The 20,739-nt window shown below is 39.7% G+C and overlaps 1 protein-coding gene across 3 annotated transcripts in view; it reads left to right on the plus strand.

Moving 5' to 3' along the window:
* Positions 1-7,649: 7,649 nt before the first annotated feature.
* The window catches only part of FMN2 (formin 2), a 262,967-nt gene continuing 249,877 nt past the window's right edge, over positions 7,650-20,739 (plus strand). Inside the window, exon 1 of one of the 3 annotated variants that reach the window (XR_012243937.1) lies at positions 7,650-9,211. Coding sequence is in view for 2 of the 3 variants with exons in the window: in XM_073627509.1 (XP_073483610.1) it covers positions 7,900-9,211 (1,312 nt within the window). In the remaining variant the exon portion in view is untranslated. The remainder of the gene's footprint in view (positions 9,212-20,739) is intronic. The other 2 variants (XM_073627509.1, XM_073627510.1) reach the window with 2 other exon arrangements.

Genomic DNA, 20,739 nt, shown 5'->3' on the forward strand with positions numbered 1-20,739 from the left:
ATGAGTTGGGTTCCCACTTCCCGCAAGGGATTAACGTGGAGTGGGACATCAATTCATTTATTAATCAGGCATAACTATCATATTTGTGACTTCTCTCTTTTTTGTTTTTATTTTATTTATTTATTTTTAGTTACCTGGTATCAGTAGGTATTAATACTCTCAAAATCATTTAATATTATCTATAGGCACTTGTTATTGTGATTTTAATATTAATTTCTTACTTATTTGTGGATTTAGTCCTCATATGACAAATGTTACTTTTCATATAGGTTTTTATTGCTGGTTTTTCTATATGCATTGTATAAGTTATGTGGGATGCCCTTCATTGGTAGTGTCACTTTTATTAACCAGCCCCCATGAGGGTTTGTCTTCATTCGACCCTTTAATATTTTTTGGTCATCTGCTCAGCATATTTGTTGACTCATGACATAGGTTTTATTACTTTCTTTTTTACCACCTTTGCTGACACTGTCATTCACCGCCAGAGCGCTGGGATTTATTTCTCTGTCCTACCATGGCTCTCTATACAGGAATTTCACACATTGTTGTGAATGAGAGGCTTGGTTTTGTTTTGGCAGTGTGAGCAGAGATGTGGGCGGATTCTGGGTGTGGCCACACTCCTGACAGGAGCCACCTAGATAATACCAGTAGGCGGAGTATAGTATCTCAACTTGTAGGATTCACAGCTCATAACGAGGCTTGGCACGGCGGCGGACTTCCTTCTTATGATTTCCGCTACTATGCATGTCCTGCGCACTGCGGACTCTGTGTGGCCACACTCCTGACGGGAGTTACTATGGTAACACCAAGGGGGCGGAGTATAGTGCCCCAACCTGTAGGACTCTCTACTCAAAACGAGGCCTGGTGCGGCGGCGGACTTCCTCCTCATGACTTCCGCTACTGCGCTCTCAGTGCCCGGGTGATTGGAGGGGGCGGAGCGAGATGACGCTCCGTCCTATCGAATCTGGTTGTGCTGAGAAGGAGGCTTGGATCTCCACTGTAAACATTTCCGAATCGCCCGGCCATAATCTCAGTTTTCTTTTTTCTTTTAATTACAAGTCCACACTCTTTTGTGATCCCGATGTTCAGATTAGAGATATACACATCGCGATTACTGTCTTATAAACACATTACATAAGGTTTATACACACATATTTGTGAACCGGAAGTGACATCATTTGGTCACTTCCTGGGTTGTGACACTCCCAGTGGGGGTCATTTCTACTTTAAATAGCGGTGAAATAGGGGGGTCCACACCCCAGATGAAGGCTGATTAGCCGAAACATGTTGGGTGGACCTCCTATGATCACCGCGTCCGATATCTTTTAAGCTGTTTATGATCGTATACCATGTGAGTGTTTTTCTTTTAATGTTTTAATAAATGCATGCCTTTTAAAACGATATCACGCCATGTGAGTCTTCTTTCTCTCATGGTTCCAATTATACATCCGGATGGTCTGTTGACACCTCTGGACGGTTGAAGTTGCCTATAGATCTTCCCTCCTCACTTATTGAAGTTCTGGATATCAGATGTTTTCACCCTGCTAGCCCTGGTGGCTAAACAAGCTTTTCGTGACTTGCAAGACGTATGTCTTTGCAAGTCCTCTACGTCCGGTAAGCCTCCTCAGATGTTATGGTGGTGGTTCTGACACATACATAGACGTCACATTGGATTTGGTGTTCCTCGGTTTCATTCACCAGTAACATCCTGTTGCTGCCCTCATCAACCTACCCTCAGAGACTGTTGGTGGTGGCCTCTATTGATTTCCATTAAGGACACATCTTATTTATTGAAGGTTGTTTTTATATTGTGTTTGTGTTTTTACTTTTTCACAGGTGTATTCCATTATGCTCTATATATGATTTTGTATTTGTGTAATTTAATTTCCCATTTTTCACCTTTATATACAATTTCTGTCTGTTTTCTGGCCATTGCTAGATGGCTCGATTTTAATATTTCACCTTGATCCACTCATACACATAGCGCTACACTATATATACATTTGTTTTTCTAAAAGCGGTACAGATGTGCCACATTACAGGCAGACTAAGGGGACCTCCCCAGGCACTATATTAAAAGGAATTTTTCATTTTTATTGGTATTTCTCATTTTTATGGTTTCACTTTAGGCATCAGTAAATCACTAAATACAATAACCCTCCGCGCCAAAATGAAATAAAATTGAAATATGATAAGAATTTTGGGATGCTCCCCTCAAAAAAGAGGAAAAGCACTCCTACATTAGAAATACGTGCACAAAGGGGCGCTCGTTTAGTGCATTATAATATTGTGTGCAAAAAATATAAAAATATACCAATGTGCATTTTTTATATTTCACATTTGAAAATACAAATCATTCTCAATACAACCCTTGTAATAAGAGACTAAAAAATCTTAAATATCAAAAAAATGCAAGAAAAGCTGGAAAAAAGTGAAACAAACATTAGTAGGTGCTTAATTCAACTAAAGCAGATAAAATATGTGTTGCTGAACTCGTGCTTGATAGTGGATCTCCTTCACCAAATCAGTAGCAAAACACCCAACGTGAGCAGATGTAAAGGCTGCTTACCAGATGTATTTGACTTCTTTAATTAAAAAGAAAGTCAAGTATCGCTTTGGCAGGATAATACCTGCTCGCATATGGATATGGGTGAAGGTGTACTGGAAAACCTCTTCCTCAGAATGGTGGGGCAGGATATGTAAAGATAATCAAGAAACTTCCCATAGCATAATACTGTTTAATAGAACATAAAACTAAAAACACGAAAGCCAAATGGCTCCTTACATTAAAATGTGCCTACCCGGTACTGGAGCTGCTGGCTTGGCTCGAACGACAAATGGCTGGATGAGCTGGACCTGTACCGCACTTGCGTCTTCCTCTCGGAATGGCGTGCATTCCACCATCTACAGCTGACAACCAGGAACCCGGAAGGGTGGTAAGTGTAATGTGACCAGGTACCGCCTCGACGTACGTTTTCGTGATTACGTCTACAGGAGGCCTCAGCTCTGTGGGGCTCCCTAAGAGATCCAACCCCTGAACCTAGTGTGTAACCTGCATATGAACTTAGGCTAATCTTCACTGAAGAAGGGATTGTGTGGTCAATAAAGGTGGGATATATAGTTGCTTTCTGTATTAAGATGACATTTAGGAAGGTGGAACTACAGGCCTCTGTTTATATATGGAAGTCCTAGAACCCTTGGTCTGGCAGCCTATATATGTGAATGACAGGAAAGTTTCTATTTCCTCTGTAATTGTATTATTTTGTATGAGGAAATGATTATGATATACAGTGGGGACGGAAAGTATTCAGACCCCCCTTAAATTTTTCACTCTTTGTTATATTGCAGCCATTTCCTAAAATCATTTAAGTTCATTTTTTTCCTCATTAATGTACACACGGCACCCCATATTGACAGAAAAACACAGAATTGGTAACATTTTTGCCGATTTATTAAAAAAAGAAAAACTGAAATATCACATGGTCCTAAGTATTCAGACCCTTTGCTGTGACACTCATATATTTAACTCAGGTGCTGTCCATTTCTTCTGATCATCCTTGAGATGGTTCTACACCTTCATTTGAGTCCAGCTGTGTTTGATTATACTGATTGGACTTGATTAGGAAAGCCACACCCCTGTCTATATAAGACCTTACAGCTCACAGTGCATGTCAGAGCAAATGAGAATCATGAGGTCAAAGGAACTGCCTGAAGAGCTCAGAGACAGAATTGTGGCAAGGCACAGATCTGGCCAAGGTTACAAAAAAATTTCTGCTGCACTTAAGGTTCCTAAGAGCACAGTGGCCTCCTTAAATGGAAGACGTTTGGGATGACCAGAACCCTTCCTAGAGCTGGCCGTCCGGCCAAACTGAGCTATAGGGGGAGAAGAGCCTTGGTGAGAGAGGTAAAGAAGAACCCAAAGACCACTGTGGCTGAGCTCCAGAGATGCATTCGGGAGATGGGAGAAAGTTGTAGAAAGTCAACCATCACTGCAGTCCTCCACCAGTCAGGGCTTTATGGCAGAGTGGCCCGACGGAAGCCTCTCCTCAGTGCAAGACACAAGAAAAGCCCGCATGGAGTTTGCTACAAAACACCTGAAGGACTCCAAGATGGTGAGAAATAAGATTCTCTGGTCTGATGAGACCAAGATAGAACTTTTTGGCCTTAATTCTAAGTGGTATGAGTGGAGAAAACCAGGCACTGCTCATCACCTGTCCAATACAGTCCCAATAGTGAAGCATGGTGGTGGCAGCATCATGCTGTAGGGGTGTTTTTCAGCTGCAGGGACAGGACAACTGGTTGCAATCGAGGGAAAGATGAATGCGGCCAAGTACAGGGATATCCTGGACGAAAACCTTCTCCAGAGTGCTCAGGACCTCAGACTGGGCGGAAGGTTTACCTTCCAACAAGACAATGACCCTAAGCACACAGCTAAAATAATGAAGGAGTGGTTTCACAACAACTCCTTGACTGTTCTTGAATGGCCCAGCCAGAGCCCTGACTTAAACCCAATTGAGCATCTCTGGGGAGGAAATGGCTGTCCACCAATGTTTACCATCCAACCTGAAAGAACCGGAGAGGATCTGCAAGGAGAAATGGTAGAGGATCCCCAAATCCAGGTGTGAAAAACTTGTTGCATCTTTCCCAAAAAGACTCATGGTTGTATTAGGTCAAAAGGGTGCTTCTACTAAATACTGAGCAAAGGGTCTCAATACTTAAGACCATGTGATATTTCAGTTTTTCTTTTTTAATAAATCTGCAAAAATGTCAACACTTCTGTGTTTTTCTGTCAATATGGGGTGCTGTGTGTACATTAATGAGGAAAAAAATGAACTTAAATGATTTTAGCAAATGGCTGCAATATAACAAAGAGTGAAAAATTTAAGGGGGTCTGACTACTTTCCATCCCCCCCACTGTAATGTAATAGCACAAGTAACCTCTGTATTGCTTTTGGAATATAACATATACAAATTATTTGAATCAAAAAGTTATAAGATTTATCAAAAATATTCTCCCAAAAAATCTAGTCCCTTTTCACCATAAACTGTATACTGCCCCACTGGGTCCCATGCCCTACTTCATAGAAGCCTTTGTTTTCATACACTGCATTAAAGATGGCAAAACATTCCGAGTCAATTGTATGCAGTTTGAATGTCCCTAATGGGCTATATTTGCAATATACACCAGTGGTTCTGGATGTGCATTTGGGAAATAGCGGGTGGGAAACAATGATTTGCATGGCTTCACATTGTTTAGAAATGAGGAATAATCCTCTTAATTTTTGACATATAAATACCTTCTATCCTAGGAAGGCTTTACTGTGATACACACTGATTAGAGCATCTCTGACATGTCAGTAGCTGGAACTGAGTAGAGTATTGTTGCAGAGCCCCTGATGAAGTCACGTGACATAATGCATAGTGTGGAGCTGGGTGACGTCACAACATTATACAAGGAAGTGACCGTGACATACCAGGAGAGAGCAACAATATTGATTTTAAAGTGTTACTAAACCCACAATAGTAAAATCAGTCTGCATATACAGAAAAGCATGCTTGTTATACTCACTGTGTAAACTAAGTGGGTAATCCTACGCATTGTGTAAAAAGGCTGTTTGATCCTGTCTTCTTTGATCCTCCCCTTCTTCACTGTCCCCAATCTATCTCCTGATTAGGCAGAACCTTTGGTCGCTGCACATGCTAAGTTTGGTGGTGGACGGAGTGGTTTGCAGTGAATTATATGGAAATTGGTACAAGCTGAATATTACAGCACAGGAAATTATTTTTCAACGCAGTGGACAATTTTTTTTTTTTTGCACTCACAAATCAAGTATTACCTCCGACACTCAAAAATATTGCAATAACTCAGCTAAAAAGTGTATACCCATACACTTGAAGGATGAACCCTCCCGCCCCCCGTATTTCAGAATGGCTTCCCGATTTTGTTCCCGATAGGGGTGTTTGGGTGCTCTGGAGGCATGGGTGGTATCTCTACCAGCTTATTATAGAGCTCCTCACATGCCTTACCTTCTCCTTTTCTTGATTTGACTTGTATTGTTCTTGAATTCATGCATTGCCATGGCTAGCTTTGCACCATTGATACTATTAATACCATATTTGTACTCGGTTTATGACGTTTCCATATGTATGTAAATCTCTTTTGGTTTCTCCTTTTGTTGATTGTAAAACCTCAATAAAAACATTGAAACAAAAAATATTGCAATGTAACTTAAGAGGTCGCGGCCCCAGCAACACACACAAGCTGATTTCCACACGCACAGGATAACATCGGACAAGCCCGCCTTAGGCGTTGCATTGTGATGATGTCTTCAGTTACCCTATTTTTGAGTGTTAAATGTAATATTTGATTTATGGGAGTGCGCATTTCTATGTTTTTATGTGGCTTTACCAATAAATGGTTTTATGTAATGTGAATTGTTCTTTCTTGTTTCCGTCCATACTTGATTACTTGATTACAACAGAGTCGTACTGAGCAGTTCTCTTGGAGGATATTCATAGTGGACCCATTTAATAGGGTGAGTCATGCTGTGTGACTGGTGGAGGTTTCACTTAGGATATTGAAGATACACAGGACACTGTTTGAATATAACATATGTTTATTGTAAAACAACACTTTTGAAGCACTGGACATTTTGCACAAGATGGGGATCTTGATATTGTATAAATTTATTTATTATTTTTATTATTTATTGCCTGTCATTTATTTATTTGAATTCGTTTTGCACTTTTTTGATTCATTTCGTTCATTTTATGTATTGATGCACATATTTCATGCAATTGATTGACTTGTTTTTATATATTTATTTGGTTAATATGGAGAGGAAATGTGTTGTAGTTAGGGTTGTTATTTATTGATTTGTAGCTGGGAGGTATCATTTGATGTTTTTTGAAACAGCAGCTGCTACTTTATATCCTTTGGTGAACTGTGGTACAGATATATACTGTATATACAGTATATACATTTTTTAATTTTTTAATTTTAATATTAATTTTCTCATTGTATATTACTTTTTCATGTTTGATCGTTGTAAGTAGCACTGCATTTTTTATATAGTTTTATTGTAGCAGGTCTAATTTAGTATAATGCATTTGAAGGCCTATTTAACTCATAGCAAACAGTAAGATTTCAGATCACTGGTGTCAACGAATTTAATTGCTGGTTGGGACAGATGATTTACTTGCATGTAACCATCTCTCTGTGCTTCCTTATAGCTTGTTTCTCTTTATCCTCCCATTAGCAGTCAGAAAAAGACAAAAACAAAATGATTTTATCACTTGGACCATTGCGAATAATCTATTAAAAGGAACAAGTACACATTTGCTGTTATTGAATTTAATTACAGGCTGCATAACTCTTCTATAACTGTACACTTGCAGACATCTGAGATGACTCAGCATTTATTGCATAATACTAGTTCAAAATTATTCTGTATATTATTTATCATGCTAATTTATTTTTAACCCTCTGCCAAGTGCTTTAGCTTTATCATGCATTTTATGTCATTTATTTAATGTGAGTAACTATAAATCTTGATTGTAACATATTTTTCTATAAGATTCATTCATTAAAATAATGTGAATGCTCTGAGAATGAGGCTGCTATTATGATGTACACAGATGAGGACCACGCAGCAATTTCATCAGGATCAGCTTCAGCTTGAAGCTGTCAGCAGTGTGCAGCTGAGCACTGAGCATGTCTCTGAGGAGCAGCCTGCAAGCTGCTCATTATGCACAAAGGCAGCAGACGGAAGAGAAACACAACAGACTAAAGCATCCCTTCCTGTAGAGCAGAATGAAGAGATTTCTCATTCTCTAAGCTCTTTCTTTATATGCTAGGGAAATGACTGATTCGCTAGAGAAAACCTATTCCTGAACAAGATGGGGAATCAGGATGGGAAGCTAAAGAAATCCTCTGGCGATGGGCAGGAGAGAATAGACCCTAGGCCTGACGATGGAGAGAATGCAAAAAAAGGAGGCAGAAGGACCCTAGGAAAACGCAGCGACCACCATGGTAAGAAAAGAAGCAAGTCTGAGTCGAGATCATCTGTGTTTTCCAATCTGAGGATAAGAAAGACACTAGCAAAGTCCAGAGATGGCACCTGCGATTCAAAAGAGGATGTCCTGGGGGGGCCAAATATGCAAACCGAAGAGATGGACAGTACCCTTTCTATTGCTACGAAAACTCCAGAAATTAGCATTTCAGCAGATGAAGGAGGCCTCTCGGATACAGATGCTGATAATTTTGTCTGCAAATCCTTGACAGCAGCCGCTGCAAATGATACACAAGAGGGACAAAAGACCAGTTCGGGATCTGACACGGATATATACAGCTTCCATTCAGCCACAGAACAAGATGATTTGCTCTCAGACATTCAGCAAGCAATTAAGATGCAGTTCTCTCAGGAAGGGTGCAGTGAAGCTGGAGAACTGTCTAAAATGTTTCAAGGACAACTCACAAGCTCTCACACTTTATTTTGGGATGTCAGTGAACAGTTCCCATCTAATAAAGAAAAACTGCCTGGGAGCCCCCAAGAAGAAAAGAAAAAAGCTATAGTCCCTAATGGTATTAGCGGAGGAACACCTGAAATTGTCAGAACCAAAATCGCTCTGGAAAAACAGGTCCTCAATTCTGCAGATGATAGGCAAATAGTAGCAAAGGAAATTGATGAGGTCTCTTCCATAACCGACACAGATTCCCCAGCTGAGATTAACAGAACATGTGACAATACAGATGGAGATATTGTGGCTCAACATTACATAGAAAATAAAATAGATGATGTAACTGATATGACTGAGAAGAGATCTGTTTTATCTGAAGAAAATTCTGCTGAAATACTTTCTAGCATGGCACAAGCCCCTCAGGAAAGTTCACTAGCTACTGAAAACAGTACGGAAGTCAAAACCCATTCTGCAGGTAAAACAAGCCGGTCTCCAAGTTCATCCAAGTATCAACAACTGCAGCACTTCAAAAAAGGAGAAGGTGAAGAAGGCGAGAACATGTCCAGCAGCTTATCCGGAATCAACAGCAAGTCTGCAGACTGGACAACTAAACTAATCAACGTGCAAAAAAAAAACATGACCAACAGAAGTTCCCCAGATATTTTATTGTATGGATCAAAAGATGGTGGTGTCTCCAAGAATACTGCAAATGTCCCTCTGTCTTCTTTAAGCTTTCCGAATATACTTTCAGGTGAGAAAATATTTAGTACTCCTTCATTGTAAAACAATCATTGTTTCAGTTATTGCATATCAGTTTTCATAGCACCTTGATATTTACATTTGTTTATCTTACTGCCATTGTATAGGTATGGTTACATGGGAATCTGTAACTATAAAACTGGTTATAAATTAAAGCTGTAATAAACCCAAAACCAACAATGTCATTTATTGCAGCTTACCAATCGTTAGAGGTGGTAACTGTATTTGTTTTTTTTTAAGGCTTTTTTCCCTTTGTTTTTACCTGGTGTTCTGGCCATTAACATACCTCCTGTAGTAGAGTCCCCCAGTCTGGATAAATGAGAACAGGAGGCAACTTTGGACCAGCAGCATTGTCAGTCTGGGAGAAGGGGAGTGTTAGATGTACTAGCAGATTTAAATTTCCTTTTGGGATGAAGGTTATACATGAATAATTAAAAGTGAAAGAATTGTGGGAAATTACTGCGCTAACCCAAACTATGTGAAAAAGCTGCTAACACTCAAACAAACAAAGTCCAAACAGAATACTATATTTAAAACACTTTAAAACACTATATTCTCTCTACTATGAATAATTAAAAGCTGATCATTGTAAGCACCCTTGTCAGTGTTAAATGGTTTGTCTCATCCTTGCAATTGATACAATCTGCAAGAGAGCAACAGACTTACTGGCCAGATCACCAAATGAAAAAAGAAGAAAGCAAGCCTATAAAACAAATCTAATGCAGACATCACATCTAAGAATTGGTAAACTGCAACATAATAAATGTTTGCTTTTGGGTTTAATACCACTTTAAATAACGTTTTGTTGATTTATTTTGGAAAAATATTCATACTAAAAGTGATTTTCTGTTAGTTCCTGTCTTCTATCATTAGTATTATGCGGCCAATAAATTACCACACTTTGTATTGACACTAGGAAGACCAAATGTATATCATATTTAAAGCATATCTAAACCCAAGAAAAACAATTTATAGTATTGCAGCTTACCGGTCCTTAGATGCGGTGGTTGCATTTGTTTTCTTTTTTTCAAACTTTTGTTTCCTTTATTTTAAATGGTTAATGCTGTCGTTTATTCACTTCCCGTCCTAGGATGACCACTGTACCGAGCAGAATTGTCACTGTACAGTAGCACAGGAACTGTGTTAGGTAGGGGTCTCAAACCGGTGGCCCTCCAGCTGTTGCGGAACTACAAGTCCCATCATGCCTTACCCTGTGGGAGTCATGCTTGTAACTGTCAGCCTTGCAATGCCTCATGGGACTTGTAGTTCCGCAACAGCTGGAGGGCCGCCAGTCCGAGACCCCTGGTTAGGACTACATAGTACTGTGTTATAGTGGCCATACACAATGTGATACAATTGAACAATCAATGCCGATTTGACATAATGATCGAACTGAACATCAGTTGAGCAAAACAAAAATGGTATGAGCTGGTCTGAGCGATGAGTGACAAATTGGTTTTGAATGACCCACATTGATCGGTTGTGCCAGAAAAAATAGACTATACAGTGTCGATCAGTGACTTCACAAGGGCACAAAAAACACCAACAATCGACCCTGTACAAGCTATTATTTTCCACCACAACCGATTGACTAAGATCAATTGAAACCATCACTATCTGTCTACCCACTGCTTGGCCATGTCATTTTTCCCTCACTCGCTCAATGTCTGATTTAATCGTTTTGCTAAACCTGCGCACCATATATGGCCACTATTAGGACTACATAACACCTCCCTCTTTTCTCCATAAGAGGGATAAGGTGTTTTGTAGTTCATGGTAATAGCAGAGAACAATGCTAACTGATAACATTCCAGTGGTAGAAAGCACAGGAAGTTAATAGCTCACAAGATTTTTGGCTGGATGCTATTGCTACTTTTTTTTCTGCACTTGTTGAAAAGATATGATAAAACACTTTCAGTTGTATATTTAAAAAACCAAAAGGGAGCATGTGATAGAAAATTATGGTTATAGCTTGCTCACACTTGAATCTATTTAAACTTGTGTGTGGACATCTTTTTACCTTATACACAGCGCTGTGACTTGCTTTTGCTAAGCCTTGGCATCAGGCTTTCCTCACTGAATTTAAACCATGTTACTTGAATAGACATTTGTGCTAACATATTTAAAGTCAGTGATGTTGGCATGATGACACATCCTTTGACAGGCCTGCAAATTTGCACTGCCTCTAAAGAAATAAAAGCTGTGAAAAGTAAATGTACACAGAGACTGTGAAGAGGGTGATTGCTGCAACATACTGTGGACCACTATCATATATTTACAGTAGGTCAGGTAGCTTTACCTATGACAAGGTTAAAGAGGATGTAAACCCTCACATATATCCAGTGAAGTGAACAGCCTCAGATGATACACAGGGATGAAACAAATCTCCATACATAAGTTTTATATGTATATCTGCTGTCTTCAAATTTATATATTCTTTAGAAAGTTCAGATCATGTTAGATTTTCTTTTAATGTGCAGCACTGCAGTGAAGCCTGGGCATACAGCCAAGACAGCTGATTGGAGGAAAGGCACACACCTCATAGGTAGAGACTTTCAGAGCTGTTCGTTGAATGGATCAGCATTCTGCTAATCTATTTATTTTACCTCCCCAATACAAAACTCTGGCTGTTTTTATCTCCGTTGAGGGATAACTTGTCAGAAGTTATCAGGCTGATAACAGAAGAACAGAGCAGGAGAAAGCCACTGGACATAGTGTGTTGAAGAGAGATAAGAAAACACTGCAGATATATGTGCCCAGCTCAAATTTCATGAATTGGGTTTACATCCACTTTAACTCTACAGTCATGCTGTACCCTTATATTTTGGTCCTAGATAGATATTGTTAAAGTTTCAGTTGCAAAAGTGCACCAAAGAGAATAATCCACAATAGAATGACATTTTGTCTGTGTCTGTGAAATAAACCAACACCAATGGGCTGTATCGAAAAATGTTATGGTGGACCATACATGGTGCTATTAAACAATCAATCTAAATCAATCTAAACTTGAGGGAAAAATCGATTGCACAACAAACTTAATTTGATTGATGTTCCATACACGTGTACCCCAAGTGTCTTTTGTTTCTGTAAATATATTAAAAAAAACAGCAAACCTCTACTATTGATTTTTTTTCTTCTACAACTAATTGACTGGGTCTATCAAAACCATAATTTTTCACTCATCACTCAGTCATGCCATTTTTGTCTTGCTCAATCAATGTTCGATTCCACTGATCGTTCAGTTTTGTGACACCCTGTTTGGCCACCGTGTTTGGCCCCCATCAGCATTCAAGATGTAAGCTGTATGGCAGTTTTAATGCGATTTCCTCAGATGACAGCTTATCTTTCACAATCTGTACAATCCCATAAGACAGCCACAACCTCTAGGCCCTCCAGCTGTTGCAAAACTACAAGTCCCATCATTCCTCTGAATGTGGGAGTCATGCTTGTAACTGTCAGCCTTGAAATGCCTCATGGGACTTGTAGTTTTGCAACAACTGGAGGGCCGCCAGTTTGAGACCCCTGCTCTAGAAGGATGCCTGCCTAAAGTATGGTGCAGAAACGTGATTTATGATAATGTGGAGAGACTAAGGCAAGCCATACATTATACAATTTTCTTTCTTTCTTCGGGTTGAAGGAAATAAACTTGCTCAATTCCCCCATCAACACAATCAGATCCCTCCTGCTCTGCTATTGTATTCTGACAGCAGAAGGTTACCCATCTGTCAGAACACAATGATCACTGTTGGCAGCTGTAGCCACCAGCAGTGATCAAATGAGAAAAACCTGACAATTGGTTGTACTGAAGTCAATATACACATCGCCTTCAGTACAACCAGCCTGCCCTAAGAGGTATTGAAATTAGTCCAGTTTCTGCTTAACTGGACAAATTTTGATTTGTCTATGGCCGGCCCAACAACAGAATTTGTCCAAATGCATATATTTGCTGTATTGTTGAAGTCCTATCCAGCAATCACTTGCCTTTATGTCCATAGGGAGGCCGCCACACAAATAGAATTAGAACATCCCAAATAAATGTATCAGACTTCCCAAAATATGAATCTCTTCTCCAGGTGCCTAGACCCTAGCACATGCAACAGTTCTTCAAATGAGTACCCTTGGTCTCTTTTGAGATACAAAGAAGATACAGTCTATGCATTATACAGTATTGAAATATTGTATCGTTTACCTACTTTCATTCCATCTATTATTTATTTTAGACAGGAAACAATAAACCTACCAACATGTCTATGGATGTTGGAAGGAAGATGATGTACCTGGAGGAAATCCACACAAGTACAGGGAAAACATGCAAACGCCATGCATATAGTGTCATGGTTGGGCTTCAAACTAAGGTCCCCAGTGCTGCAAGGCAGAAAAGCTAACCGCTAAACCACTGTGCTGCCCACAAAATGATACAGTTTTGCCTTCCCCTTCTTGCAGCAGATTGCTAATTTACTAATGGAGATTTTTTTAGTGGGAAGCATGTGAGCATATGCACATACTGGACACTTCAGAATGCATACATGTGCATGGGTAGCAATGTTGTTAGTGTGAGATTTATTGTTCTTTTAGTGGTTTTAATATTTTATTGAATATACAGCTCTAAGACATAATACAAATTATATTTTTGGGCAGTGTACCTATTTGTTTTGTATTTTCAAAGACATGTAGTGCTGCTGTGGTGAGATTGTTTGTGGGGTTTTTTTTCTACCCCATGACTCTGGACCAGTATTGTGAGTGTTATAGTCTCTGTTAGTTTTAAAGAAAAAGATTTTTACAAACATATTGTATAACTCCTTCTATATCAAACTGTTTAATGCAAAATTGTGCTGTGTCCCAAAGCAAGCAGAATATTGACAATTTTCAGCTGTCATTTTTAGTGCAAGAATCTGATTAATTCCTACAACCTTGTATTAGACAACACAGACAGTCCTCATTTCAGACACTGATAAAAGAGTGTGGTGCTGTAACCCAAACACAATCAATGCAAATCATCTTTGGAAATGGGTATAGCATATCAAGACACAATCTTTTTCATGTCACCGATCGTTTTCATGTTTTCATATTGTAATGACTCTCTTCCTTGTACATATTTTTTGTAACCTGCATATGTATTTAATAACTAAATACATAACTTACATTTACATAAATCTGCTGTAAAATAAATGTTGTGAATGAGAATAATTGATCAAAAAGGTTATACCTCCTATGTAACAGCATCATCTGTGCAACAACCATGGCAGTCTGCTATGCACTTGTAGCTGACAATCATTGAATTATGTTTCCCTCTGGCCCTCTACATTAGGTGGTGGAGAGGTATATGAAATGATTCTCTTCTCACTGTATTTTGTTCTAACTTGATAAATAATAATAGAGATCATTTTAACCAATTTAAAGCATCTTAAATCTCTTAATGGAGTTAATTTTGAAAGTGTCAGACTTTACAAAATATTTGAGGTGCACTTACCTTACACAAAACATTAGGGACCCATTGACACCTTTGCATGTGTGTTAACAAACACTAATATGTATTTCTTGTACATTGACCTATGTTACTTAAAAAGCATCACACTCATTTTAAATTGCGAATTGCATGAAAATTATCTGCATTATTTTATGCAACACAGCACACCCCCACACCCAGATCATTTACATCAGTACATTGTAGTGCACTGTAGCACAGGTTTTTGTTTTTTGATTTTTTACTGTATATGTGCATTTGGTGACATTTAAAATAAATGGCAGGACATATACAGTATAGCATGCATTACTATAGGTTCCATTGACATGCAATGAAACAGTGATTTGAACATGCATTATATTTCCTTATTGGTATATGGATATGGGAACTCCACAATGACAAGTGATAGCTTTCTGAGCTGCACTCTGTATCACTATTTCAAAAACAAATCACACTACTAAACTATACAGGAAAATATAATATGTAAAACATGAACTGTTGCTATATCCCATTATGATTTCTACTAGCATTAAAAAAAAGTTATGGTATACTGGCAAAATATAAAATTGCCTTAGTTATGAACAAAGGAAATGACCCAGTAGCAGAACAATTAAAGTATAAATAAAGGAAAACTTTTTTTAGTTTTGCATAGAGTGTCCTGTTTACTCTTATTACCAAGGGAATGAAATGAAAGAAAATCCAAAATTTTTAGCTGTCACCAGGACAGGAATAGAGGTTAAATTTTCCAATATCGATGCTCTTTTTGGTGAGCCTGGTGGCAACCAGGGATTCCCTCACTTTGGTGTGTCCTCATACTTCCTGTTTTGGCTATGGGAAACATCCCCAATAGGACACAGATAGCAAAAAAGAAAAATGAAATAAAAAATAAAAAAATAATAAAAAGTATTATAACCCTCCCTTATTCTATCCAAAATGAAAAAAAAAAAGTTTTGCTTTAAGTTTTACTTTATTTATCATACTTATGCAATGTTAGTTATTACAGTGAACCAAGCCTGTTATAACATGCAAATTACATCATATATTTGCCTGAACACATATGTTCTTTTTATTGTACTTTAACATTCACATTGAATATAAAAGAATGAGTATGATCTCATTTTAATATTTGAAAAGTTTTAATAACTTCCAGGAACATCTTGCTGCTGAAACATTGTGACATGTTACTTTGAATTATCTCTTTGAAGATTATAATTTACTTTAGGTTATTTGATTGTATGTATTATTTTTTTATTCAGTTAGGAGCTGAAGGTAATATTCAACAAATAATAGACATGTTAAAAATGAATCAATGCCAAGAAAATTCCTAGAGACAGATATTTTCAGGGAGCAAAACCTGTGGCTTTCCCTGGAAATCAGTGACAGCTGACATCTGTGGGATGACACTCATCCCCTTTGATACTGTGACTGGATATGAATGGCTCCCCCGATTCGGTTCGCATCAGAACAGGCAAAAAATTGAAACCGTTAAAGCCTATGGGACACGAACATGAAAAATCAAAATTGCTAATTTCAAAGGCGTATATGCATGTTATTGCCATAAAAAAGTGTTTGGGGACCCGGGTCCTGCCCCAGGGGACATGTATCAATGCAAAAAAAAGTTTAAAAAAAGGCAGTTTTTTCAGGAACAGTGATTTTTTTTTTTTGCAAAATCTTTTTATTAAGTTTTATATTGGCATACAAAAAGTACCCACACAGGGGCCAAACATTACCCACACAGGGGCATATCCTCTGATGCGCCTATAGACCACACCAGGGCACATTGTTTAACATATTCAAACTTACTTAACTATACCCCAATGTGGGGAGAGGTTTAATTCAGAAAAATCCATGCTCTGCATTGAACTGACAGGATATTTGAATGAGAGATATTGGGTCAATTTGCTAACATATTATAGCCATAATGTTAATTTAGGAATTGGTTACTGTATCAGTTGCCGTGGTATTATCATCTAACCAACAGGTCCATACCTTTTCAAATTTTTGGGGACAACCCCTGCCCGAACAGGTGGCTTTATAGAGGGGCAGACTGGCATTCACTAGGCTCTTCCAAAATCTAACAGAGGGGGGAGATGACTGTTTCCAGGTCATCGTGATGGCTTTACGTGCATAGTATAGTAACAGAGATATTAGTAGTTTCCTAGCTCTGAGTATTGGCATTTGATCCACTAGTCCCAGTAGACAATGTTTAGGATCATACGGGATACTAATCTCAGTGATCCTAGTGATCACTTGGAGTACTTCTTTCCAATACTGTACAATTGCTGGGCAAGCCCAGAAAATGTGAAAGAAGTCCCCCGGCTGGTAGGAGCAGCGCCAGCACACCGGAGAATACGCCGGCGACATCTGGTGCAGGAACAGTGATCTTAATAATTCTTAAAGTGAAACAATAAAAATTAAATATTCCTTTAAATATCGTGCCTGGGTGGGTGTCCTTAGTATGCCTGTAAAGTAGTGCATCTTTCCCATTACATTGTACCCCTACACATTCACCAAAAAAAGTTTCAAAATGGTAAAAATGACAGTAGACAGTTTGTGACAAGTCCTTTGTAACCAGTTCCTGACCGGCTCCCGCAGATATACTGTGGCAGAATGGCTCCCCTGGATGAAACCTCATATGGGTACGTCCTCCCGCTTTTTGGCCACCAGAGGGGACGTACTGCATGGCGGGGGGACCCGATGTGCATGGCTGACGAGTATGATCGCTGCTGGCCACGCACGATTGCGTTCATGAGTGCCATCACTAGGGCTGGGGAAAAAATCGATTTAAATCTTGAATCGAGTTGAGAGGTCAAATCGATTCAAAATTAAGGCAAATCGATTTTTTTAGATTATTTTTTTTTCACCGCGGGCATGAGTTTTTAGGCGAGGCCGTGGCTTCGGCCTAGTCCGCGGCTACGGCCGGATGCCGCGGACTAGGCTGAAGCTGCGGCCTTGCCCAAAAACTCATGCCCGCAGCGGCCGGCGCGGTTTCCAAAAGAAAAAAAAAACTTGATTTGAATCGTGAATCAAGTTTTTTTTAAGAGAATCGAAGATTTTTTTAGAAAATCTCCCAGCCCTAGCCATCACGGGGATTTGTGTGTGTAAACACACAAATCCCTGTGCTGTCAGGGAAAAGGAAACATATAGTGTGTTCCTACTAAATAGGCAAAACAATATGTCTCCTCTCCTAGTCACTCCCATCCCCACACAATTAGAACACACTGAGGGAACACACAGTTAACCCCTTAATCGCTCCCTAGTGTTAACCCCTTCCCTGCCAGTGACATTTACACAGTAATCAGTGCATATTTATAGCACTGATCGCTGTATAATTGTCAATGGTCCCAAAAAAGTGTCAAAAGTGTCCAATCTGTCCGTCGCAATGTCGCAATACCTCTAAAAATCGCAGATCACCGCCATTACTAGTAAAAAAAAATTACAATAAAAATGCCATAAATCTTTCCCATAGTTTGTAGATGCTATAACTTTTGCGCAAACCAATCAATATACGCTTATTGCAATTTTTTAACCAAGAGTATGTAGAAGAATATATATTGGCCTAAACTGATGAAAAAGTTTGGTTTTTTTTTTTAAATTCGGGGGTATATTTGATATTGAAAAAAAAAATTGTTTTTTTTTTTCAAAATTGTTGCTCTTTTTTTGTTTATAGCACGAAAAATAAAAACCGCAGAGGTGATCAAATACCACCAAAAGAAAGCTCTATTTGTGGAAAAAAAAGCACGTACATTTTGTTTGGGTACAGCATCGAACGAGTGCTCAATTGTCAGTTAAAGCGACGCAGTGCCAAATTATAAAAAGTGCTCTGGTCATGAAGGGGGTAAAACTTCCGGGGGTTAAGGGGTAAAAAAAAAAAGTCCCGTGATGGCCATTCATCTTCTATGACAGTGCTGAGGACCCTAGAAAAAACCCCAGAAAAACTCTGCCTTGATGGGAGGCATCCCGCGACTGCAGGCTTTTTGCAGACTGCAGTTATATAGCTGAGGGCGGGGCCACCCAGTGACGTAAATGGGTGACGTTGCCCCTTCTGACGTCACGTGATGTCACATAATGTCAGAGGGGGGCAGGGTCACCCATTTACGTCACCAGGTGGCCCTGCCCTCAGCTATATAACAGCTATCATTGCAAATAGCCTGCAGTCGCAGGACGCCTCCCATTCTGAGGTCGTCTGTGATGTCATTGAAGATGAATGGACATCGTGGGACTTTTTTTATTTTTATTTTTTAATAAAGAACTTGTCCCAAACTGTCTACTGTCATTTTTACAATTTTTACACTTTTTTTGGTGAATGTGTAGGGGTTCAATGTAACCGATATTCATTAACATAGGGGGGCCCGGGATCTCGGGGTCCCCCTGTGAAAGGGGGCTTTCAGATTCCGACAAGCCCCCCCCCACCCACAGACCCCGGAAGTCTTACCCTGGGTCAGAGGTGCCCCAGCCTGTAGCCAAGAGACAGAAGGTCTTATCCAGGGGTCAGAGGTGCCGCAGCCAGCAGCCAGGAGGTCTTATCCAGGGGTCAGAGGAGCCCCAGCCAGGAAACAGGAGTTCTCAGTCCAGGAGTCAGAAAGAGGTTGAAAGACAAAAGAAAACAGACTCATACTTTCAGAGTTTGTTAAAGACCCCAAAACCATACCACGGGAGGATGGGAGGGGCCACATTTTAGTGCCAGCTTAACATCCAGCGGACCCCTTGAGTAGAGACCCTAGGAGCCTTAATTTTGATAAAGACCCAGTGGCTGGGGGACACAGCCACCTGCATATACGATCTCCTTAAACAAGAGATCTAAATATCTGGTAAGGGGCAGATCGTTTTGTTTGGTGGAGGAATTTCCCTATTATCACATTCTCCAGGGTGACAACAGTGCATGCTTCACATCAACAGAAGAGTGGTGTTTTATATCAATATTATTGATGCCTTTTCATTCTTTTACTGGTGAAAGACATTTTTTAAAAAAAAGGAACGTTTTTGTATGGACCTTGTTCAACATATTTGATGTCTGATTGCACATATACAAAAAAAGTAATCCTATATGTCACGTATTTATGGTAATTTGTGTATGTATATGTTATGGTCATTTAAATGGTTTTTGACCACACTCACTTATTCACAGCAACGCAGCCTTTCTTTGTATAATGTTTTGGGGCGACCCCAAAACACCCACCCCATGTTGAGGGTATGTGGCCTGGTACAGTTCAGGAGGGGGGCGCGCTCTCATCCCCCCCTTTTCATGTGGCCTGCCAGGTTGAGTGCTCAGATAAGGATGTGGTATGGATTTTGAGGGGGACCCCCACGCCATTTTTTTTTTAATTTTGGCACGGGGTTCCCCTTAAAATCCATACTCGACCTGAAGGGCCTGGTATGGATTTTGGCGGGACCCCAATGCAATTTTTGTAAAAAATGTTGGCACAGGGTTTCCTTTAATATTCATACCAGACCCAAAGGGCCTGGTAATGGACTGGGGGGGGAACCATGCTGTTTTTTTCAATGATTTTTATCTATATTGACGGGATCCGGCAATAAATTACAGCCGCGAGCAGTTTTAAATGAAATTTTTTCCTTTGCAAATGTAATTTTGCTGCTCTCATTCATAAAAGCAGCCTTATGCCGTGTATACACGGGTGAACTTTTTGACCGGACTGGTCCGACGAGACGAATCCGTCGGACAATCCCACCGTGTGTGGGCTTCATCGGACCTGCAGCGGACTTTTTCGGTCGAAAATCAGACAGACTTTAGATTTGGAACATGTTTCAAATTTGTCGGACGGACTCCAGTCCGGTCGAAAAAAATGCTTGTCTGTATGCTAGTCCGACGGATGAAAACCGACGCTAGGGCAGCTATTGGCTACTGGCTATCAACTTCCTTATTATAGTCCTGTCATACGTAATCTGTCAGACTTTGGTGTGATCGTGTGTAGGCAAGTCCGTTCATTCGAAAGTCCATCGGAAGTCCGTCAAAAGTCCATCGAAAATCCATCGGAAAGACCGTCGGACCTTTGATGCCGAAAAGTCCACCCGTGTGTACATGGCATTACATAGTG

Source organism: Aquarana catesbeiana, linkage group LG04, assembly GCF_042186555.1.
Source record: "Aquarana catesbeiana isolate 2022-GZ linkage group LG04, ASM4218655v1, whole genome shotgun sequence".
Lineage (NCBI taxonomy): Eukaryota > Metazoa > Chordata > Amphibia > Anura > Ranidae > Aquarana > Aquarana catesbeiana.